The sequence below is a fragment of the Pinus tabuliformis genome, chromosome 3_2 (genome assembly GCF_031772625.1).
Source record: "Pinus tabuliformis cultivar Carrire ecotype Pingquan chromosome 3_2, CPIR1, whole genome shotgun sequence".
Taxonomy (NCBI): Eukaryota; Viridiplantae; Streptophyta; class Pinopsida; order Pinales; family Pinaceae; genus Pinus; species Pinus tabuliformis.
This window is the reverse complement of record NC_142302.1, coordinates 380,420,784-380,446,800: the sequence shown is the minus strand read 5'-3', so window position 1 is coordinate 380,446,800 and position 26,017 is coordinate 380,420,784. Positions and strand designations below refer to the sequence as shown.

Genomic DNA, 26,017 nt, shown 5'->3' with positions numbered 1-26,017 from the left:
AGTTGTACTTATAAGTTCCAATTTATTTGATTTGAGGAGCTACTGTCAGCCATTGCTATTGTTGTAACAAGCTATTATATTAATATAATAAGGTTGGATCTAGCCGAGTTTGCATTTATCTATCTTGTGTATTTTGTGATTGAAGTATTTCCAGGTTATTTTGTGCTATTCTTGTTGAGAAAAAAATTATGGATTTTTTTCCCTAAAAGTCATAATTAAAATAATCCAGGATATTCCAAATCTTGATGCTTATGGATAACTTGATTCTTGGAGCCCTTAAGTTTTGTCTTCACTCTTCAGTCAAGGGTGAGAGAAGTTAACTCAAGTTTCTTAGTGTCATATTTGAGAGGGGTGATTTGAGTTATTGACTTATTCCTAAGTGCTTGTTCACAGGTCTTTCATCAACACCTAGGTTTTTAGAATTCTTAACATCCCATGAGGGATCCTTTCCCCAAGATACCCCAAAATAGGCAGGTTCTTTTTCCTATATAATTAGGTATCAAGAATGTGAACAATAAGTTCACCTAAACAATAAAAGTGTTATATTGCTAAAAAATTATGAAGTTCTATTGAATTCCAATTTCCTATAATATAAAGTTATAAATCTTCACTTTTGGCATAGTAAATTCGATAAATTTCCCAAAATAATTATTACATGAAGAATGCACAAGACAAAAAGTTAAAGAGAAAAATGATAGTTGTTAAGAACATACCTCCATCCAAATTTGCCAGTTTCCCATGACCAACAAGTTAAAAAGAGTGACCATACCACTCGGATAGTCATTAAAGTTGAAGACTACGTAGCTTGTAGTTGTTAAGAATCCAAAGCCATTTTACAAAACCATATTATCAATATGACCTCACTTTATTAATGAATCATTTCTCAAGAATATGTTATTCCACACATGTATAAATAAACACACGACCAAAAAACTCTAAGAAAAAGGATACTCATCATTTTTGAAACTTGTCCCTTCCAGTTTAGGATTGTTTGCATAGACAAGGCCACCAAATAACTGCACACCAAAGATGCATTAGCCACATACCTATCAACGAAAAGAACAGATTCACTTAACACTATACATTATATGATGATTTTACATTGAATATGTACATCTTAATAGACTTATACCTATCTCGCCATTCAAATTTCATTTTATTGTTAAGCATTTAAGGATGATTAATTCAACAGTCTACTTATCAATTACATACTAAATTAGTTATAAATAAAAGACAATACTCTCAAGATTCTCATGCATATAGAACATCATAAGATGAAAACCAAAAATGTTGTATAGTTAAGCAAAATAAGTATTCTAACAAGCTATATGTTAGAGTGGGAACACTCAATATATTGTTATGAGTGACATGAAAGTGTGGAAAAAATTCCAAATGTTTAGAAGGTTATCATTGATGTTAATGACCCATATTAACTATAGGCTAGTTATAAAAGTGGTCAAATAGATTATTACATGGTACATAAAAGAAACCCCTATTAATGTATTCAAGGACTCCCCTTTAATAAAATACGCATTCATCTTATCTCCCTCTCTCATGTTATGATTTATATGATCTAAATACCAACAACAACTGGAAATTGCTTGTTTTGTATGGAACTCGCATTTTTGGTTTAAATCAGCCCGTTATATAAAGGGGTTTATAAAGGTGCTTGGGCCCATAAAAACAACTTTAAAATGAAATAAAATTAATAAAATCTAAAATCCTAAACAACAAACCTAATAACTTTGTGCTATTTTGATTATATGTGATTTTCAAACATTTTCATGCAGAAAACAGACCAAAAAGAGGGTCCATTTTTTGTTTTATTTATTTATTTTTGTTCCGAGGGGGCAGTGGGGTGCTCATTCGTCATGGTCCCCTTAGCTAGGGGGATGATCCCCCTCCCACCTTGTTGAATTTTGTAGCTATGGTTGGTTTTCATAATATTTTTATTTGCATTTGTAAAAGAAATTTATTTGAGGCATGTTCTTCATGCTTGGAAGAAAACAAAAATCAATTATTTTGTATTCAAAAAGAAAAATATTATGAGGCTCATCAAGAGAGGAAAAATGAAAATTTTGAATTTGTATTTTGCCACCACAAGTGACCAAGTTGGCCCTCCAAGTGTCAAGTCAACCTGCCCATGAGACACCCTTTCGCATGGACGAAACACTATAAATTAAGCCTATTCGCTCTCCTCCAAAGGAAGATTTGGATCACACATTATATCTCTGTTTTGGTGCGAAGAAGACAAGGATCATAAGGACAAAAATCAGAGGAAGATACTTGCTCGCTCTAGTAATCAAGGAGGCCGAGATCTAGATGTCTAACTGTGGCATAATCTTTCTATGGTGTAGTGCGAAGGTTTTGTGGTTTTATGCGCATATATGAGGCTACAATTCTATGGCATCATTCAAGGTCTAAGACTGAGATAGAGGACAAGTTTCGGTCCTCTTGAGAACTTGTTCTGCGGTATATCTCTGTGGTACAGTGTGAACTCTGAGGCAGATTTGCTAGACGGTTTTTGGCTCTCTTGGAGACCTTATTGCAGAGAAATTTGTGGGCAGAAGTGTGGAGGGTTGACTTGGTCATTGGTGGTTGGTCATCTTGCTCGTTAGTTGAGTTTGATGTATCTCTTGTTGCATTCATTCTCTAAAAGGAAAAGGTTGGCTGAGTTTTTCCCCCAAGTGGGTTTTCCCAAGGTAAAATATTGTGTTCTTTGTGTGGCTGTCTCTTTACCAAGGTTGCACGAAACGGGGAAACGGGTACGAGTTTCCGAAACGGGAAGCTATACGAAACGCGACCTCCCCAAATTTTGGAAACGGGGAAACGCGTATATATATATATATATATATATATATATATATATATATATATTAGGAATTTAAGAAATATGTGCAATCATAAAGCATATATGATACATTCTAATTTATTACATTATGATAAAATTGTCAATTGTCAATGCATAGACTATAAGTATCTAAATTTACATCACATTTACTCATGCATAATCACATAATGAAAATAGAAATATCCAAAATCAGCCACGAGAAATTTCTAATTTTTTGTCTCGTGGTTGATTGGGAGTCTCCTCCTACATAGTCGAATGACCTTAGTGCTCTTGATTAAATACAAGTTTCATACCCTAGTACCCTACATTCTCTTGATTATTGGGAGTGTCTCCCCTGCATAGAGGGCTTTGTTCTCTCGATTAAATACAACTTCCATACCCTAGTACATGATAAAATCCAATGGAAACATTGAAATCCCCCCAATCCTGAAATCCTGAAAAACAGATAAGTCTGCTGGATTTTGAGTAAGATCTAAAATTCTACTTTTTCCATATGAAATCCAATGACGGCGAAACCACTCTCAAACATCCTGAGTCATTTCATGGTAATGTTAAAAATTTAAGTAAAAGGATGAAAATGAAAAATAAAGGAGAATATCACTTTTACTTTAAGAATTTAACATTACCATGAACTGCATATCAACACTAGGGCAAACAAATGTAAGAGATCTACATTAGAAAAAAAAAAAAAAAAAAAAAAAAAGTTTTTTTGGGGAAACGTGGCCCGTACGGCTTGGAAACGCGTTTCCGGCCGTACGGCCACGTTTCCGTTTCGGGAAACATGGTCGTACGGCCGGAAACGCGTTTCCAGGCCGTACGGTACGGGGAAAAGCGTTTCTTTTCGTTTCCCCTGGCGAAACGCCCCCTAGGGCCACGTTTCCTGCAACTTAGCTCTTTACGTTCCTACTGTCTTAATTGTCGATGTCTTCTGTGCAATTATTGAATGGTGGAAAAATGAATAAGAATATGAAAAGATTAAAAATCATCAAAGATAAGTATCAGTATAGAAGACCCTTCAAAATCAACACCCCCCAAACCCTGTCCTCAAAGTTTATTTACAAAGAATACAACAGATATACAACATTATGCACACTTACCTGCTATATACATAAGAAAATTTTGGATATTTGCATGTAATGATTTGGATGTACATGAATATGATTTTTTATTAAAATTTGAATATTTTGTGTATTGTCTAGTTGATTGGTACTTTAATGTTTTGATCCAATTTCAATCTGGTTCATATTTTGGGGTCAATTAGTTCCATCATCAATTTAATTTTGATAACATTTGATCAAATCAAATGCCATTTTCTTTGTGATTGGAGTTGCCAAATTATTCTAGGAGAATATGCCTTTATCAAACTGGTCTTGTCAAGAGAAGAAAGAGAGCAGACACATATATTAGGCATACACAAGTTTTAAGCTTTCTTAATTTGATAAGTGTTTCAAGCATAGAATTCAAAACATATTTGATAAATTCTCTTAGGTTTTTGAAGCAAAAACCTATGAAAAATCAAAAGCAATAAAAAGGAAAAGATGTGAAGAGGAGAGATGAAACATTAAGAGAAACAGGAAAAACATGAACATGAGAAGCCCAATTTAAACACATCAATAAAGTTGATGACATGACACAAATAGGAGATAAGTGAATTGGTGTAGCAATGAACAAAGAAATGATAAAAGCAAGTACCCATGTCAAATTTAAATTCCTAGATACCACAAAATAGCCAATGCATGTAAAATTGTGCACAAAAAAGACCCAATGCAAACTACATAAGGCATACACAATGTAGAGAAGAGTTAACAACCAAACCTAAAAATATACCCATGCAAAATTTGTTAGTTTTTGGTAGCTCGAATAGGTGTTCCAGTCTCTATTGGTGTCTATGAGGCTAAGGAACACAAGAGGATAATTAACTCCAAGGCCCAGGAAAAGATTTTAAGGGAAATGTCTTCATTAGATTAATTAGTCAATTATGAATTATTTTCCAACATCTAACTTAGAAAAAGAGGTTAATTAAATCATATTGATTGAGACAAAATCGATTTGCTCTAGTGACTTCTAGAAAAGTCATGAGAATGGGTCAAGATGATCTTACCCATCGATTGGAGTTAGATCGTGGCCATTGATTCGTTAATCAAAGATTATAAAGAGAAAGTTGATGGGACTTTGGAGATCACTCAGAGACAACGAATTGCAGTGATAGCGAAGCCGCAGTGGAGAACACCAACAACGGGGTTTCAGTAGAGAGATTGAGAAGAGAATTTTCGGAGAAATTCTCCACAGCGATTCCAGAATTCCAAGAGATGGAAGGAGGCCGAATTATTCTGCAAGATGGGGGCCAATTCAACTAGTGTGTATAGCCATTTTATTTAGTGTGAGTTGTCGAAGACTCATTTCAGTTGCTAGTTGCTAGAACGACCACTCGGAAGTACTGTGAGTTGTTCAATCGAGTTCCTGGAGGCAGATTCACTCACAAGATTGATTTTCCGGAGGCAATGCGAGTTGTCAAAAAGGAGAATTCGAATTTCTAGTCAGCCAATGTGTATTGCAGGAGGAGGTGCAAATTTCCCAAGAGAGGCCAAATTGTTTTGTAGAAAGAACCAGTTCCATTTTGCTACCAGCAGTGGAAAAAAAATATTTGTCGGAGCTTTTCCAGTGAGAGGCAAGCAATTGTTGTAATTCTCAATTTGCTGAAGATTTATTAATAACATAAACCCTCATCTACAGAACTGGTTTTCCCCACGCTGGGGTTTTTCCTGTGAAATTTTAAATATTGTTACAATCACTGGTTATTATTCTCCTATCTTTTCAAATTATTTGTCAACAACAAAATACTTGTAACAAATATTAAATAAAACACTATTGCAACTTCACAGAAAAATAATTAACCATAGGAATTGAGAAAATTATGCGCACACACAAATAATTGACACCAATATTTTTAGACAAACGTCCCTAGAAAAACAATGAAGAAAAAACTATGAAAATTCCTAGATCTAACAATCTCTGGAATCCTACTGCAACCACGTGAATCTACTTCACCTAGATTGTAAATTACATTACAAACTTATTTCAGATTTCTTCTTAAAACATTGAAGTAAATTACTAAAGCATCCTACACCAATTAAATATGATTTTGAAACATAGAAATTGAGCAAGGAAAATAGAAACACATAGGACACAGTTATTTTTGAACAAAAGTGTTGGAAATAATACTAAGAGGGGGGGTGAATCAGTATTAGCAAGTCAATAATTTTTCATTTCCATAATCAGATTCATATACGCTACTTTTTATAAAACTTGCGTGTATACGCAACTGTGGTTAAGGCAACTAGCGTATATCCTGCAGACTTAAGATTTAGTTAATTCTTCATATGTTGATCTCATAGTTGCGGGGGAGCGCCCCCCCCCCCCTCCTCGAACCCGCTCCCGAATCGCGCTCCAGGCCGGAGCGGCTCAGGAGCGCGCTCCCTAAAAAAAATTTACGCTCCCTGCCCTGTTCGGGAGCGTTTCGGGGAGCAATCGCTCCATCGCTCTCGGAGCGATTTTTAACGCCCGGGAGCGATCGGGGAGCCGGAGCGGCTCGGGAGCGCGCTCCCAAAATCGCTCTCGGATGGGAGCGATTTTCGGGAGCGCGCTTCCTAAAAAAAATTTACGCTCCCTGCCCTGTTCGGGAGCGTTTCGGGGAGCGATCGCTCCGTCGCTCCCGGAGCGATTTTTAACGCCCGGGAGCGATCGGGGAGCGATCACTCCCGGGCGTAAAAAATCGCTCCGGGAGCATTTCGACTCAGGCCGGGAGCGATTCGGCGAAAAAAATTTCCGCGGACGCGAAAAAAAATCAAATTAATTTTTTTTTTTTGGTTTTAAAAGCCCAATGGGCCTAAAAAAATTTCATTGTGACTTCATTGAGCAAGAGTTTGGAGCAAGAGCAAGAGCAAAGGAGCGAGGAGCAAGTGCTGAGGAGCGAGGAGCAAGCCTGCAGAGGTAAGTAACTTAGTAATTTAGTTAGTTTAGTTAGTTAGGTAGTGATTTAGTTAATTTAATTTAGTTTATTGAGTTTAAAAATCATAAATTTAAATTAAATTAATTAATCCCAATAAATTAAATTAATTTGCAGATTCAGGAATCAAAACCCTACAAACATCAAACACCATGGACCTGGCTATATTTCTTGGCATTTTCCTCTTCCTGGTCCCTTTTATGGTTATTATGGTGCTGGAGAGTAGGAAACGGAGGGGCCAACCTGAAGAGGGGGATGAAGAAGCTGGAGAAAGTCAAATTGGTGAAAACCCCGGTGAGGAGGAGCTGGAGGAGGGTGAACATGACCCTCAAAAAACTAAACAAGACCAAACTCCATTGTGGAAATATGTTAACAGGGCTGAAACAGGGAGAGGGGGTGGAACCACTAAATTTCATTGCCCCCATTGCAACACTGATTACACAGGTTCATACACCCGTGCTAGAAGACACCTCTGCGGGAAAAGGCCATGGGATGGAGACAAACAAATAGGAATCAAAACTTGTACAGCAGTGTCAGCGGCGGATAGAACCAAATACATAAGAGAAGAGGAGGAAGCCCAACACAGATAAAAAAAATCAAGGGGTTTCTTTGAACCAAGCTCACAATCACAAAGAACTCCTTCAGCATCCTCCCAAGGCAGTGGATATGGAGGCACAGGGTCATCAGCTTTAACGCGTAGAACCATATCAGATTTCCTTGATGAGGGGTGTAGGAATGATGTGGATTCAAAGGTTTACAGGTTTCTCTATGCATGTGGGATACCATTCAATGTTCTTCGCTCACCTTATTGGCACGAAATGGTTTCTGCCATAAATGATGCCCCTAAAGGATACAAGAGCCCTGGGTATGACAAGGCAAGAACCGTTGGCCTTGATCATGAAAAAGCAAAAATATCACATTCTTTGAATAGAATGACAAGTTCTTGGACTGACCATGGGGTGTCCATTGTATCTGATGGATGGACAAATGTAAAAGGCAAGCCATTGATAAGTGTTCTTGCTGTGTCTGTTAGTGGTCCCATCTTTCTAGCTGCACATGATTACTCAGACAAGTTCAAGACCGCCATCAACATTGCAGAAGCATTACTTGAAACAATTGAGCGTATTGGCCCATACAATGTCATCCAAGTCATTACTGATAATGCTCCTAATTGTAAGGCAGCGGGAGCAATTATTGAGGATAAATACCCGAACATATTTTGGTCTGGATGTTTGGTTCACACATTGAACCTTCTGTTGCATGATATTGTCAAGAACAAAAATGAACAATACCAATGGATTGGTAATTTGTACAAGAAAGGCAAACAAATGATAAAATTTATTACAAATCATAGCAATACCCATGGCCTTTTCCGCAGTCACTCGAGATTGGAGTTGTTGAAGATTGCGAAGACCAGATTTGGTAGCTATTACCTCACCTTTAGGCGCCTTTTGAAGGTAAGAGAGGCATTAGCTAGCATGGTATCAAGTCCACATTGGCAGGTATTAAAAGAAAGGGCTACAAATGTAGCTGACATGGCAGGTTTTGAAATGGTGGAGGAGGCCGCTCTTGATGGGCAGTTTTGGACAACTGTGAGGCAGGTATTGGATTTCACCAAGCCAACTTATCACATGATTCGGTTTGCAGATACAGACAAACCAGTGATTGGCGAGGTGTATGAGCAAATGGATACCATGTTGGGGGAAATAAAAGACATTGTTCATAATAAAGATCCCAACTTGTACAAACTGATTCATGATTGTGTGTGTGAACGGTGGAATAGGCTTAATCTTCCACTACATTGCTTGGCGTATATCCTTACGCCAAAATACTACTCTACATCTTGGTTGGGCCAACCTGCAGCAGGTGGTGGGTTTAGGACCAAACCCCATTTAGATCCAGAGGTAACTAAAGGATATTTGGAAGCATTAGAAAAGTTGGTACCTGACAGGGAGGAATGTGCCGCTGTGCGCGTTGAAATAGGCAGATACTTCAATGGCACTGGTTTGTATGGTAACTTCCATGCAATGGACGACAGAGATAGATTTGATACTCTCACATGGTGGGAAACATATGGCGGGCATGGACTTTTGCCAAAATTGGCAAAAAAAGTTCTTTCACAGGTTGTAAATACTTCTTCTGCAGAGAGGTGTTGGAGCACCTACAGCTACATACATAATGTGAAAAGAAACAGACTCAATGAAAACCGAGCAGAAAGCTTGGTTTATGTGCACTACAACTTGAGGTTGTTGAGTCATTACTGTGATCGAGCTTATGAGGATCCCACATATAAAATTTGGGACAATCACCCAGAGGATGACAATTTGGAGGATGGCATTGTACATATTGAAGAACTGGAAGAGGAACTTGTAAGGGATGAAGATGAAGCAGCTGCAGCAGCCATGCCACCTCCACCTCCATCTCCACCATCTAGTAGCAGTGCTCAAGGTTCGAGTCTTGTTCCTTTGCTGTCGCCACCTCCATCTACACCCTCACGTGGAGGTTCTAGTTCTGGTCGTCGGTCTGTGCGGGAGACTCCTAGAAGACCACCACGACCTGCTTATACTCCTGGAGACTCTTGTGGCAAGGGCCACATGTAGATTCTGATTTACAATTTACTTGTCTTTTTTAGTTTCTATTAGACTTTAGTTTTCATAACTATTGAGTTTTGAGTCCTTGACTCTTGACTCTTGACTCTTTCATATCATAATGATATTTTTTGTAAACAATATATCACTGTGACAATGAAAATTTGAAGTTTGAAGTTGGGCCTTGGCAATTATAACTCATTGGTAATGATGTGAATTATGAATATGATGCTTCGTGAAAGACTAAAGTTGTTTCATTTCATTTCATTATTCATGTTTCATTTTATAAATTTATAACATTTCATATCATGTTAACAGTTAGAAGTTAGGATTTAGAAATATCTTAGAATCTTAGATATTACTTCTTGTAATGGTTAAACTTAGCTTACAAGTACAACTTTGGTGATCAATGATGATAAATGTTATTGAATTTTCAATTTCGAAAGCTTGAAGTTGAAACTTTAAGATTGAATTTGATGAATCATGATTCATGAGACTCAATATGTTGCAGTTGTAATATGTATTTTACTAACTTGTGGACATGGTTGATGACGATTATAATTTCTAGATGATTGATGTGATATGGTTCAATGATCAATCTATGTTTTTTTATGTTTTTTATGTCTAATTCATCATTCCACATGTTTTTGTTGACATATATGTATCAAAAATTAAAAAATATATATATTTTTAAAAAATCGCTCCCGGATTCGCTCCCAAACCGGGAGCTTTTGAAAATGGTCGCTCCCGCTCCCGCTCCCGCTCCCAAGCAACATTGGTTGATCTTTAATTAGTGCATCAAAACCATATAAACAGTAACTAGGTGCAGTAAAACCAGAACAAACAATCACACACAAAGAGACTTCTCTTCAAGCCTTAAGATCTTGACCCATTTTTAGATCTTATCCTTCATCAAGCGCTAAGGTTCATCCTTGATTCAGATCTAGCAGTGCACCATAACCCAATAACCTGTATTTTAGATCTTGCTCTTCATTAGATATTCAATGCATGGGTACCTTTGCCTAATGATCTTCTCCTCCTTTTATAGTCTTAGGCCTTACTCAATACCATGGACCAAAACCACTTAGAACCAATACCTTGGACCAAATACCTAGGGTCAACACTTCTGACAGGATACCTTGGAACAATACCATGGATCAAAATACCATGGACCAAATACCACGGACCAAAATTAAGTTTTCCAACCTGTACGCTCCTTTCCTTCCGTGAAAGTGTGTGTGTACGCTATACATGCCTTTTGGTCTACGAACCTGCGTGTACACGCGGCTTGGTCAATGGAGAACCTGCGTATACCTATCTTTCTTCATTTTGTGAGTCTGAATTGTGATCTGTCATCTGAGTGAGTTGCCATCAAGGACAACACCTGTGTCATAGTGCCAAATCTGAGTCATAATGCCAACAATCTCCCCCTTTGGACTTGATGGCAACCCCAAATCACTCTCCCCCTTTGTCATCAAAGGCAAAGGGTTAGGCTCCCCCTGAGTACATGCTGAATTCTCTGATATGCTGAAGTGTGCCGATTGAGCTCCATGCTCGAGTCCATGCTCCCCCTGAATATAAGAAAGATCTGCAAAAAGATGACTCTATACATACATCGTAAATGACCTTCCTATCACCAATGACTCATACATACATCCATCTCCCAACCAAGTGGGGATATACCAAGTGTTTATACATGTCAAAACAAGAGCATTACATCATCCATCCCATGCATAGTGGGGAAACAAAATAGGTCGTTTCATGACCTTGACATTAAAAGATATACATGACATAGAGACCAAATATCTGAAACAAGACTATGATAGTTATCAACAACTATCATCAGCAGCATCTGTCAATCACCATCCAGACCAGCAACCATGATCTCCCCCTAAACTTGTTCCACCTGAATAAAAAACAACTGTGAATTTGTACCAAGATCTTCTAAGATAATGTCAACAATGCATTATTAGAAGTATATGCTCCCCCTAAACCTGTGCCAGATGATCACTGTCAGACCCATATCAGACTCCTTTCATCCTGAGTCTGGCCCACTGTTTCTCTTCAAACCAACATATACGCGACTGTATCCACAAAAACCTACGTATGTACGCAGATACGCTTCATGAAACTCGCATATAACCACTTTTCTCTGAAACAGATAAGTTTCAACAACAAGATGATGCATCAACTACTCCCAGCTTCTGTCTAAGATATTCAAATGTCTCTCTAGGCAGTGGTTTGGTGAATATATCAGCAACCTGTTCTTTGGAGGGAACATACTCCAATTTGACCTTTTGTTCAAGCACTTGTTCACATAGAAAATGATATTTGATGGGTATGTGCTTGGTCTTGGAATGCATGACTGGATTCTTTGAAATACTGATTGCACTTGTATTATCACATAGAATGGAGATGGGTGGAGTACATGTGATCTGAATGTCTTGCAATGTTTGCATCATCCAAAGGAGTTGTGTGCAGCAAGATGCAACAACCACATATTCTGCTTCAGCTGTAGATAATGCAATTGAACTTTGTTTCTTGCTAAACCAAGACACTAATCTGGAACCCATATAGAATGCACCACCACTAGTGCTTTTTCTATCATCAACGCTTCCTGCCCAATCTGCATCTGTATATGCATGAAGTGTAAGATCTGTATCTCTAGGATACCATAAACCAAAATTCTGTGTTCCTTGAAGATATTTGAAAATCCTTTTGACTGCCTGAAGGTGTGATTCCTTTGGATTGGCTTGGAATCTTCCAACTATTCCATTGCATGCATGATGTCTGGTCGGGTACCTGTTAGATAAAGCAGACTGCTAATCATGGATCTGTAGGTTGGTTGATGTATTGCTGCTGATTCATCATTTGCGCTGAGACTGCATCTTGTTACCATATGGGTGCATACTGGTTTAGAATCTTCCATGCCGTATTTTTTCAAGATCTGCTTGAGATACTTGGTTTGTGACAGAAAAATACCATCTTTCTTTTGTTGAACTTGTAGACCAAGAAAATATGTGAGCTCAAAAAGCAGGGACATTTCAAATTCTTACTGCATTACCAAAGCAAAGTTTTGACTCATGGCTTCTTCATTGCTACGAAAAATTATATCATCAACATACACAACAAGTATTAGAAATTTATTATTGCCAATCTTTGTATATAAATAGCTATCAACTGACCCTTTTGAAAAACCTTCTTGATGGAGATATTTGTCAAGTCGGTAATACCAGGCCCTTGGAGCTTGTTTTAGACCATAGAGAGCTTTTCTAAGTCTGCATACAAGTTTTGCATCATTTCCAAGAATGAACCCATCTGGTTGCTCAATATAGACTTCTTCTTCTAAGTCTCCATTAAGAAAGGCAGATTTTACATCCATTTGGTATACTTTGAATTTTTGAAAGCTAGAAAGAGCAAGGAACATTCTTATAGCTTCAAGTCTAGCAACAGGTGCAAAAGTTTCTTCAAAATCTATACCTTCTTATTGAGCATATCCTTTACAAACAAGTCTGGCCTTGTTTCTAATAACTTCTCCATTTTCATTTAGCTTGTTTTTGAATATCCATTTAGTTCCTATGATATTCTTATCATGAGGTCTAGGAACTAATTCCCAAGTATTATTCTTTTCAATTTGCTCAAGTTCTTCATTCATGGCTTTGACCCAACATTCATCTTTACATGCTTCACTTACATTTTGAGGTTCGGTGGAGGATAGTAATGCTAGATAGCTTGAAGCTTCTGAAATAGTTCTTCTTGTCTGCACACCTGCCTCTTTTTGTCCCAAAATTTGAGTCTCTGGATGATTTTTCTGAACATACCTGGACGGAGTCTTTTCTTCTACCGTTATCTCTTCTTCTGGTGCTTCATTGGTTTCTTCTTCAGAATTAGTCTGATTTGATGTGGAAGGATAATCCTCATCTTCTTCATGCTCTTCAGTTTTTATTTGCCTTGGATTTTTGCATGTTTCATCAACCACAACATCAATACTTTCAATAATTTTCCCAAGTCTTTTATTATAACATTTATATCCTTTACTTCGGGAAGAGTAACCAAGGAGAATACCTTCATCTGCTCTGGGTTCAAACTTACCAAGTTTTTCATCAGTCCTTTTGATGTAACATTTGCTTCCAAAAACTTTGAAGTATTTTACAGTAGGAGTCTTACCATACCAAAGTTCATGAGGAGTTTGAGTGCTGTTTACTCGAACGTTTGTTTTGTTGAGAATAGTGACGGCAGCGAATGTAGCTTCACCCTAGAAGGTTGCAGGAGTTCCAAACTCATCTAGCATAGCACGAGCCATTTGTTGAACAGTTCTGTTCATCCTTTCTACCACTCCATTTTGCTAAGGAGTCCTTGCAGTGGAGAATTCCCTTTTTATTCCATGTTCTTCACAAAAGTCAAAGAATTCATCCAAGGTAAATTCCCCTCCTCGATCAGATCTGAGGCATTTGATTTTACGATCTGATTCATTCTCAACCAAAGCTTTGAAGGCTTTGAATTTTTCAAATGCTTCATCTTTATTCTTTAGAAGTCCTATCCAACACATTCTGGAAAAATCATCAATGAACAATATAAAGTATTCTTCTCCACGAGGTGACTTTTTCCTTGATGGACCACATAAATCAGTATGAACAAGTTCAAGAGGCTTACTAGCTGATCCTTCCTTTTCAAGGAAATGCGACCTGGTTTGCTTACCAAATTGACATGATTTGCATATTGTATTTTCTGGAATGCTGATATCAGGAAGATCACGAACAACCTAGAATTTGCATGCTTTCCTTATTTGAGAGAAGCTTAGATGCCCCAATCTTCTGTGCCATAGCCAGTGTTCATCATTTTTGCTTAGATAGCACTGTTGTTGTCCTCCCTTGAGTATGTATAAGTTATTTGGGGTTCTTATACCTTTGATCACGGTTTCACCTGTATCAAGCTCACGAACAACACATCCATTTGATCGAAATACTACTTCATTTCCTTGATCACACATTTGACTGACACTCAACAGGTTATGCTTTAGACCATCAACATACATAACATTTCCAGCTTTAACCTTTTCTTTTAAGAGAACAGAGCCTTTACCTTTTATGAAAGCAGGAGTGTCATTTCCAAATGAGACCTTCTTTTCCTTTTTTAAGGCATTATATGACTGAAATTTTTCTTTGTCACCTGTCATGTGTTTTGAGCATCCACTGTCGATATACCACTAATTTTCTTGTCCTTCTGCATACAAGGCTATACCACATCTTTCTGGTTGCGGCTCTTTCTTTTTCCATATTTTGGGACTTAATGAAGTTTGCTCCTTCTGAGATGTTTGCTGAAATTTACTCCTGCATTCAGATTCTTCATGACTGAAGTTGTTGCAAATAGAGCATTCTATTTCATTTTTAAGAAGAGAAAAGTTATTGTAAGTCCGTTTTATGATCCTTGTCACATTCCTTTGATTTCGTGCTTCTCTAGTCATGATGGTCTTGTAAGCAACACATTGAGCAGCTTTGTGTCCAAATTTATGACATGAAAAACATTGGCCATTGAAGAAGTTCCTGTGATTATCGAATCTACTAACTTGGTGATTGTAGTTTCTATTGATATTCATTCTTGAAGTAGATTGAGTATGATTTACTTGAGGTTTGTTGTAGTTTCTGTTCATCCTTGAAGTAAGTTGAGCCTGATTTACCTGGTGATCTTCTTTATGCCTTTGTTGACGATTGTCAAACTGTTCACTGCTCTTTGCTGCATCAAGATAGCTTTTAGTGGAGGTTGACAGCTTCTGTGATTGAGATGCTTCTTCAGTATATCCAAGACCTGTCTTTATCAGAGGAGAACACTGCACTTTGATAATTTCATTTAATGTTTCTGATCCTTTAGCAAATCTAAGATTGAGAGCTTTTGTTTTCTCAATATCCTTTCTTAGACCCACAATTTCACATTCCAGATTTTCATTGTGTTTTTCTCTTTCAGCAAGTTGGAATGTCAAAGTATCTATAATCATATTCTTTTCTTCTAAACAAATTTTGAGTTTAGAGATTTCTTCGTAAAGATCATCTTCATCTAAAGCATCCAAGAAATTATCATCTTCAAAAGCCATCAAAAGTCTATAGTCATTACTATTTTCATCTTCATCACTATTAGATAGACCATCGCTATCTTCATGCGTATAGTAGCTTTTCTTACTTACACTTTGTTTTCTATTCCATTTTGCTGATTCTTTACCTTTATCAAGCTTATCTTTATGAGGACATTTGGTAGCATAATGACCGACTCTTCCACAAGCAAAACATTTGAAAGGTAGTTTACCTCTGAATCTTCCGAAACCCCATTGAAGGTTTTTGACAAAGTTTGCTTCTTCCTCTCCTTCTGAAATATGTCCTGATTCATTGAGTTCTTCTCTTCCTGAAGCTTTAAATGCAGCTTCTCTCATATCTGATGGACCTCCTTTTCTCATTTCGAAAGCAGTTAAGATTCCGTGCAGCTGTGTCATAGTAATAGTCTGAAGATCCTGCTTTTCTTCTATGGCAGATACTTTTGATTCAAACTTAGTAGACAAGGATCTTAAAACCTTTTCAACTAAAGTGACTTCTTTTATCTCTTCACCCAAATTCTTCATGCAATTAACAATCTCATCTATACGTAAGAAGTAACTAGCTATACTTTCATCATTGTGCATTTTGAGAGTTTCATATTGAATTATGAGAGTTTGCAGTTTTGCACGTTTTACCTGAGTGTCTCCTTCATAGCTTAGAACGATCTTGTCCCATATTTCTTTGGTGGATTTGAGCTGCATAACTTTGACAAATTCTGATTGTGACAGACTCGCCAATAATGTATTGACAACCTTGGCATTGGTTTCATATTGCTTTTTACCTGCCGCATCTGTAGGAATTGCTGATGGAAATGTATATCCTCCTTCCACGATTTCCCAGACATCTGTTCCAAGAGATTGAAGATAGGTTGTGGTTCTTACCTTCCAATAAACGAAGTTGCTCCCATCAAAGATTGGTGGTCTGATGGATCCCTCTTTTTCGTGGTTACTCATGATGATGGATCTTCCTTCAAGCGAACAAGCTTCTTTTGAAGGACCTGCTCTGATACCAATTGTTGGAAATAATACTAAGAGGGGGGGTGAATCAGTGTTAGCAAGTCAATAACTTTTCATTACCATAATCAGATTCATATACGCTACTTCAATTAATTAAACTTGTGTGTATACGCAACTGTGGTTAAGGCAACTAGCGTATATCCTGCAGACTTAAGATTCAGTTAATTCTTCATATGTTGATCTTTAATCAGTGCATCAGAACCATATAAACAGTAACCAGGTGCAGTAAAACCATAACAGACAATCACACACAAAGATACTTCTCTTCAAGCCTTAAGATCTTGACCCATTATTAGATCTTATCCTTCATCAAGCGCTAAGGTTCATCTTTGATTCAGATCTAGTTGTGCACCATAACCCAATAACCTGTATTTTAGATCTTGCTCTTCATTAGATATTCAATTCATGAGTACCTTTGCCTAATGATCTTCTCCTCCTTTTATAGTCTTAGGCCTTACTCAATACCATGGACCAAAACCACTTAGAACCAATAACTTGGACCAGATACCTGGGGTCAACACTTCGGACAGGATACCTTGGACCAATACTATGGATCAAAATACCATGGATCGAATACCACAGACCAAAACTAAGTTTTCCAACATGTATGCGCCTTTCCTTCCGTGAAAGTGCATGTGTACGCTATACGCGCCTTTTGGTCTGCGAACCCGCATGTACACGCGGCTTGGTCAATGGAGAACCTGCGTATACCTCTCTTTCTTCATTCTGTGAGTTTGAACTATGATCTGTCATTTGAGTGAGTTGCCCTCAAGGACAACACCTGTGTCATAGTGCCAAATCTGAGTCATAATGCCAACAAAAAGTCCTTGGAAAAATCCAATGCGGGAAAACCGGTGCAACAACTCTGAGGGTTTATTATTATTAAGTAGTAGCAAAATCTGAATACATCACTGAATACCTCACTTGGTTATTCAGTTACAAAGAGAAATACTGGCAGAAGCTTTATGAGTTTTACCTCACATAATCACTGAGAAATCCTGACTGATCCAACCCCAAACTGACTGCCCCCCGTCTTTTTTGGCCGCCTCTGTGCTGCCTCTATGTAGTGTCTGCGTCAACCCAGTGTCAAGCTCTCTGGGTGCTACGTCACTTCTCTAGCGTATTGATCTGCTGCCTAGGAGATTCGATTTCTGCCTCTCGGTATCACACCTCGGCGCCCGACTTTTGAAAATCAAATTCCTCTACAGATTTCGGTTTCCTCTCTCTCCCTATGCGCTAGTTCTGCGTGGCCCTTATGGTCCAGTGTCAGCCTCTACATCAAGGCTTCTGGATCACTCACTGCCTCTCTTTGCTGATGTATCTCTGGCTGAGAATCTCTTTCTCCGGAAGTTGTTATCCTTGCCCCTCAACTGCAAGAGATCTTCTCAATCGATTTTTCCTCCTAAGAACTTCTCACTTCAGAAAATTGATTTTCTCTATCTCTCTGTGTGTTTTCCAAATGACCCTCAAGCCCCTTCTTATATCTTCCTGTTGGACAACCAACAACTTAGATTACATCTTAATCAAAGGTTCATATTATTTTGGCTTGATCTGTGGCTTTTTCTAGAAGTTTCACCCTTGACTAGATTAATACCCATTAATATTTTAATTTTCCTAAGTTTAGACTTAGGAACCCCATTAAAAATATTAATTATTTTAATAAAATCACTTGTGGGTGGAATTTTCAAAAATGCTTTCCGGGTTCTTTGGAATACCTGTGCCCAAGCCTCCTTGCAAAATTTAAGGCTTAGAGCACATTTGATGCTACCCCAAATCAACACTCCCTCTTAGCAAGGAATGTGCTCTAGCAATACACTGCTACTACATACTGCATTGACTCTGAAGCATCGTATTTACGTTGCTGATATCTGACCTGTTTTCCACCAACTATTGCATTGTTGCTCCTACTGTATTGTTGCCTTTGACATTGCCACTGCCAATGCTACATCTGTACTGCAGCTCCCTCTCAAACGCTGCATCTGCTATGCTGCGAGCACTACCACTGCGTCAGCCTCTTTGGTCACTGCGCTGACCCTCATGCACTATCTCTGCCTCTCTGCTATGTACTCACTGCCCCTCGCTGCAACAGATCACTTGTTCGACTTTCTCAGCAAACCCCACTCCAGAAAATTGAACTAACTGATCAATCTTAGTGTATCTCCAACTGACCCTCAAGCCTTCTCTTATACTTTTCTTGTTGAGTCTTCAACGGCCGAGATTAAGTCCCTAATCAACGACTAAGATTAGATTTGGCTTGATCCATTTCATTTAGAAATTTTCACCCAGTTTTATATTAATACTCATTAATATTCTGATTTTCCTAAGTTTAGACTAAGGAACCCCATTAAAAATATTAATTATTTTAATATCTCTCCAACTGGGTGGAATTTCTCCAAACGATTTCTGGGTTTTGGAGATCTCATGCGCCTTAGCCTTTCCACTAATTTTCATGGTTAGAGCACATCTGATGCTACCAAAAATCAACAACCATCTCTGCTCTTCTTTTCGACTCCCTCTGAGTCTCTACTTCCCTCTTAGAAGTTCTCTTCTAGACTCCTTCTGAGTATCAATTTCCCTCTTGGAAATCCTCTCCTAGACTCCCTCTGAGTCTCGATTCCCTCCTGGAAATCCTTCTGCCAACAGTCGAATCGCGCCTCTCCGATCTCCTTTGCTCCTGCAACATTGATCTGGATTTCTTGGCTAGAAATCTGCCTAGGCGGCGACTCCCTTCTATCTTGGTTCTGTCTCGTTAGGTACTATTCTGCTTCGACAACAACAACACCCCACGAGCTTCATAACCCACAATCTGCCCACAGCTTTCTAGGCCCCAACAGCTGAAGAAATTGAGCCTTTTGGCTCTGCACAATCCTAGCAGTGGCTAAATAGCTCCACTAGCCAACTGCGTCACTCCTACTTGGTTGAGTAGGATGACGTGGCTCTTTGTGAGCCTCTTTTGCCTCTCATTGCTTCTGCGCTAACGCCTTCTTTGGCTCGAATTAATGATGCAGGCCCTCTGCATCACCCCTTCTTTGTTGCCTTCTGCTTAGGAACAATTTCCGTCACTCGGGATAGTTGTTTCTGTTGCAAATTCTTTGATTCAGCTGGTGCCTTCAACTCTCCTGTGATCTGCAACGCTCTGATACCATGTTGAAATTTCTAAGTCTAACCTATTATAAATTTTCTTGCACTATCTGGTTTATTTCACCTACTTGTTTAATTACTAAACAAGTTATTTAACCATATAAATATTGAAATAAACACAATGCAGTCTCAACCATCTATAGATCATCAACTGAAAGTAATAGACAAACACACAAGGGACACCGTTATTTTTGGACAATTGTCCTCGGAAAAACCCAACTTGGGAAAACCGATGCAGCAATTCTGAGGGTTTTATTATTAAGACTTTTCTTGAGTAAAACTGGGTGCCAAACTAGCTCACCTGACAGAGAAATCTATCTGGCAATAATACCTCACTTCGAAAGTAGATATTCAGCAAGTCTGCTCCACGAAAACTCTCCAACGCCTCTCTGAGGCACTGCGTCAGCCCTCTAATGCTCTACGTAGGCTCTCTGGCTCTCTGCATCACTTTTGCAGCCTCTGTGTCACTCACGCAGGCCCTCTGGCCCTCTGCATAGCTTCTGCTGGTTCTACGTCTGCCTCTCTGCCTTTGCGTTGGTCTTTCGGCACTATCTCTGCCTCTCTGCTATGCACTCACTGCCCCTCGCTGCAACTCTGATCACTGGTTCGATTTCTCTTAGCAAACCCCGCTCTAGAAAATCGAATTGACTGATCAATTTGGTGTATCTCCAACTGACCCTCAAGCCTTCTCTTATACTTTTTCTGTTGAGTCTTCAACGGCCAAGACTACATCTCTAATCAATGGCTAAGATTAGATTTGGCTTGATCCATGTCATTTAGAACCTTCTCACATAGTTTTATATTAATACTCATTAATATTTTTATTTTCCTAAGTTTAGACTTAGGAACCCATTAAAAATATTAATTATTTTAATATCTTCTTAACCGGGTGGAATTTCCCCAAACCATTTCTCGGTCTTGGAGATCTCATGTTGTTAAAATTGGCAACTAGGTCCAAACTCCATGTGGGTCAGCTTATTTATGGCAGCTGATATTTTTATTGGATCCCTCTTGTCGAGAGGTGTAGGATTGATCTAAAGATCATCCGATTCCGATAAGTATTCATGGAGTTATGGATTTATTTGTATTATAAGACATATTGTCAAGTTGGCCAGCGTCCTGTGTAGGCTTAGAAGCCCAATATTCGTGTCTATTCATCATCTATGTTTTAGTATAAATAAGAGGAGACTTGAAGTCATTTTGTACAAGACATACTCTTTATGTGTGGTCTCCTCCTCTCCACGTTTTGGGTTTTGGTAAAGGAGAGACACAATGAAGATACGCTGGCCTAAAGGTTATGCCCTAGCCGCAGTAAGCCGCAGGCTTATGAGAATGTTCTACGTAGCAAACAAAGACTTATTCATACGTAGTCAAATGAAGACTCTTACGTAGTTATGGAAACCTTATACGCTGAGACCCTATACGTTGTTCATATGCTGTTCATGATGACCTCTTATACGCAGTTCTTGGAGACACTATACACAGTCTTACGACTCATCTATACGGAGCCATGGAAACATCGAAATGCAGTCATGAACCAATGCAGTCATGAAGACTGATCCAACAACGAAGACTCTACATGCTGTTATGAAGACTCATATACGCAAGTCATACGTAGCAATGGAGACCCTATATGCAGTCACTCTATACACAAGTCATACGCAGCAATGGGGACCCTATATGTAGTGACTCTATACGCAGTCATACGCAGTTCATGGAGACTCTTATGCACAGGTTGTAGAGACACTTATACGCTGGTAATAAAGACACTAATACGCAGTCATGAAGACTCATGACCTTGAAGACAGATACGCTGTCAAATGATGTAATCCTAACGCAATTATAGAGAAACTTATACGCTGGTATGAGGGACACTAATATGCCGTCTTGGGAGATATGTTCACACAATCATTGTCATGAGAAACATGTTCACGCAGTTCGAAGAGACATGTTCATCCTCTACTCATGGATTGACATATAGCCGCTGCCATAATAATAGTGATCACATATATCATCTGCTGCTCAATATTATGACCTGTTCAAGTACTATGACTTGATGGGCAGTAATGTTGATGCATATAGCAGTCAATGGTATAATCTAGAATGGAATTGTGTTAGCATATTCATTGACATGGCATGGTATAGCATGGTGTGGAAGGCACACTATGTATAATGGCAGAGGGCAGCATGATGTAGATCATGAGCAACATGATGTAGATCATGGGCAGCATAGTGAGTAGATCATGGGCAGCATGATGTATGGGCAGCGTAGTGATGAAAGCATGAGCAGCATGATGATGCATGATGCAACATGATGGTACCTCATGGTAAGGTGCAGCAAATGGATGAGATGCAACACTATGATAGGTGAAGGAGTCACCTTAGAGAATCAATTGAAGCAATATGTCTTCAACTGATCTCTGCAGATAACAAAAGTCAAAGTGTTGACTTCTATTGTAAATGCACTATCTCTCTCACTTTCTTTGCTGAACTTTGAAGAACATAAAAGAAGAATTGATCAAAGGTTTCCCCACATTGTGGGGTTTGTCCCTGGCTAGTGCCACATCTTGTGTCCTCTTTGTCTTGGCTTATCTTCTGCGATTTATATTTATGTTCTATCTGCAGTTTACTTTAATGCTGATGTGATTGCTAACTGTGAAAATTTAAATAAGTTGCTCTAGCATAGAACATACCTAAAATTAACATGGTATCAGAGCTGAGGTGAAGACAATGCCCAAGCAAGAGTGAAAGAGCAATCACCAAAGACAGTTGGGACAGAAGGATCAATGGGATCATTATCCCTCTTCTCATTCACTAAGGGTGGAACAATGTTACTTGGGAGCGGGAGCGGAAGCGGGAGCGGGAGCGACCATTTTCAGAAGCTCCCGGTTTGGGAGCGAATCCCGGAGCGATTTTTTAAAAATATATATATATTTTATATTTTTTAATTTTTGATACATATATGTCAACAAAAACATGTAGAATGATGAATTAGATATAAAAAACATAAAAAAGCATAGATTGAACCATATAACAACAATCATCTAGAAGTTATAATCTTCATCAACCACGTCCGCAAGTTAGTAACATAGTAACATACAACATATTGAGTCTCATGATTCATCAATCTTAAAGTTTCAAGCTTTCATAATTCAATATATAACATTTATCATCATTGATCACCAAAGTTGTACTTGTAAGCTAAGTGTAACCATTACAACAAATAATATCTAACATGAAATGAAATGTTATAAAATGAAACGAAATGAAACAACTTTCAACTTTCATGAAGCATCATATTCATAATTCATTACTAATGAGTTATAATTGCCAACTTCAAACTTAAATTGTCATATATTGTTTAAAAAAATATCATAATAAATATGAAAGAGTCAATAGTTATAAAAGCTACTAGAAACTAGAGAAGAGAAGTAAATCTATTATCTATTTCTTATGCTTGGGCCTCTTGCCACCACGAGAAATGTCTAATTTTTTAGTCTTGTTGCAAAATCAGGATCTTTGTCATTAATATCACCCTCCAAGCATTAATATCCAGAGGTATCTTTGTCATTACCTTTGTATCTGTATAGGGATCTTTGTCATTAATATCACCCTCTAAGCATTAACATAAGATAGAAAAAGCATAGCATGTCAAGTCAAGATTTTGTTTGAGTGATGCGTACATTTTTAGAAGGGTCATGATAGAGGAGTTCGACAACCAATGTCACTAACATCAAGGTACATAGAGGGATTGGTACTCTTGATTAAATATGAGTTCCATACCCTAATACATGACAAAATTCAATGGAAACATTGCAATCCCCCAATCCTGAAATCCTGAAAAACTGATAAGTCTGCTGGATTTTGAATGAAATCTAAAATTCTACTTTCTCCATATGAAATCCAATGAGGACGAAACCACTCTCAAACATCCTGAGTCATTTCATGGTCATGTTAAAAATTTAAGTAAAAGGATGAAAATGAAAATTAAAGAAAATGTCACTTTTACTTTAAGAATTTAACATTACCATGAATAGCATATCAATACTAGGGCCTAGACTTGATCATTAAGTTGCCCCACTCAAAAACTATTTGTTTCTTTCAAAAAAAATTGCATTTCGAACATTACTACAAAAAAAAAAATGCAAAAAAGGCAAAACGCTCCCGAAAACGCTCCCGAAAAGGCAGGGAGCGAAATTTTTTTTAGGGAGCGTGCTCCCGAAATCGGGAGCGATTTCAGGAGCGCGCTCCCGACCCGCTCCCGCCCGGAGCGCGGATCGGGAGCGGGAGCGAGGGGGGGGGCGCTCCCCCGCAACACTGGGGTGGAAGGAAAGGCAGATGCCTTGGTTGCAATAAGTTCGGCCATCATGCAAAGGAGTGTCTGAATGGCAAAGACACATCTCTTGATGAAGATAACAATCATTCCAGGGACATCTTCAATGATCAAAGGAATGACTGATAATGCAGGTCATCAAAGAAATGGTTGACTCTTCAAAGAAAGCAAGGAACCCCAGAATCTCTTTTATGTCCTTGATCGCAAGAAGAACCTGGTGTCCATCTTGAAAATGGAAGTCAAGATGGCACTCATCGATGGAAAGGTATGTGTTTGAAAATAGATTTTTCAAAGATGTTTTTGAGTTCAAGGGTGTATCAAGTTGCAAGAAAATCACTGGGGACCATGTCCATTGACACAGCACTAGAGGCCTGTGAGTCAGATGGTGACAGGGATGCCTGGATTCAAAAAGAGCATGAAGGTACATGTCTGAGATGTACCGAAGGAAAATCTTATAAGGGGACCATTCCCCTCATACAGCTGGTCCACAGGTTTGGAACAACCCGAGCAGTTTGAGATTGATAATCAGGAATCTCACGTATGCAGGTGGAAGAAAGCCCTCTATGGGTTGAAACAAAACACCCCAGGCGTAGTATGAGAGGATCAATCGCTGTCTGATGAAGCTAAGATTCACTAGGAGTGAAGCCAATCCAAACCATCTGAAGGTTGTGGATGATAGACCTCTCATACCAGCACCTTATGAGGACGACCTATTTCTGACAGGTGCAGATCCTCTCATTTGCAGAAGTAAGAGGGAGTTGGATTCCGGATGTGGAATAATAAACTGCAAGCCTGTGACTACCTCGGGAATCTTAACTTTCAGAAGTTATATGGTAGTGATGTCAGACCAGATTTGGGAAATGCCTCTGAGTTTCATAAACTCATTCGTGTTGATGTTCTTGGTGAACTTCCGTCCAAACATATGTATTGCAGCTAGCATGATGAGCTCATATTTGGTTGAGCCTCACTAGATTGGTGCCAAGAATCTTCTGAGATATCTTCGGGGCACAATCTCTCATGGATTGAGATACACTGCTGAAAATATGAAACCACATGATTATTCGAATGCTAAGTGGGCAGGCAGTGTGGAGGATCACTAGAGCACTTCTCAGTGCTGGTTCTCCTTGGGATCTGCTTCGATATCCTGGATGAGCAGGAAGCAGAAGTCGGTGGCTTTGAGCACTGCCGAGGCAGAGTATATTGCTGCTAGCATGGCTACCTGAGAGGCAGTCTGGTTACGAAAGCTCTTCAGTGAGTTGTTTGGATACCACTATGTAGCAGGATGATTAGTTCTCCTGTGAGGTCTGGATGATGTGTTCTCCATGACGATTATGTAGCAGGATGATTAGTTCTCTTGTGAGGTCTGGATGATGTGTTCTCCATGACGACTATGTAGTAGGATGATTAGTTCTCCTGTGAGGTTTGGATGATGTGTTCTCCATGACAATTATGTAGCAGGATGATTAGTTCTCCTGTGAGGTCTGGATGATGTGTTCTCCATGACGATTATGTAGCAGGATGATTAGCTCTCCTGTGAGGCTTGGATGATGTGTTCTCCATGGCGATTGTGTAGCAGGATGATAAGTTCTCCTGTGAGGATAGGATTGATTAGTTCTCCTGTCGAGGCATCCTACCCATGTAGTCTGGGACTCATGGGAAGTACCTCTCATTTGATCAATGAACAAGGAAATGAGGATAGGGACCATAGTAGTACCGATAGACGCATCGCTATATCTACCGTACTCCCTATGCTAGGATGACCTTCATTGATCTGGGATCAATGATACTGGTTTGGGACCAGTTGTAGGAGTTGTACCTACTATGACGTTGACTTCGGGTCGGTTGAGACTGGTATAGGACCAGTGGTACATACTCTGAGACTGACTTCGGGTCAATGTAGGACTGGTCTGGGACCAGTGAGAGTGGTACATACTATGACGTTGACTTCGGGTCGGTTGAGACTGGTCTGGGACCAGTGGTACACACTCTAAGACTGATG

At 38.8% G+C, this 26,017-nt stretch overlaps 1 protein-coding gene across 2 annotated transcripts in view; it reads right to left on the bottom strand.

Moving 5' to 3' along the window:
• Window positions 1-676: 676 nt before the first annotated feature.
• LOC149181004 (two pore calcium channel protein 1-like) overlaps window positions 677-26,017 on the bottom strand; it is a 534,602-nt gene continuing 509,261 nt past the window's right edge. For both annotated transcript variants that reach the window (XM_089416401.1, XM_089416402.1), the window contains 2 exons: window positions 952-1,016; window positions 677-804 (listed from right to left, as the gene is read on the bottom strand). In XM_089416401.1, coding sequence (XP_089272527.1) covers window positions 702-804; window positions 952-1,016 — 168 coding nt within the window. In that variant the 3' untranslated portion in view covers window positions 677-701. The remainder of the gene's footprint in view (window positions 805-951; window positions 1,017-26,017) is intronic.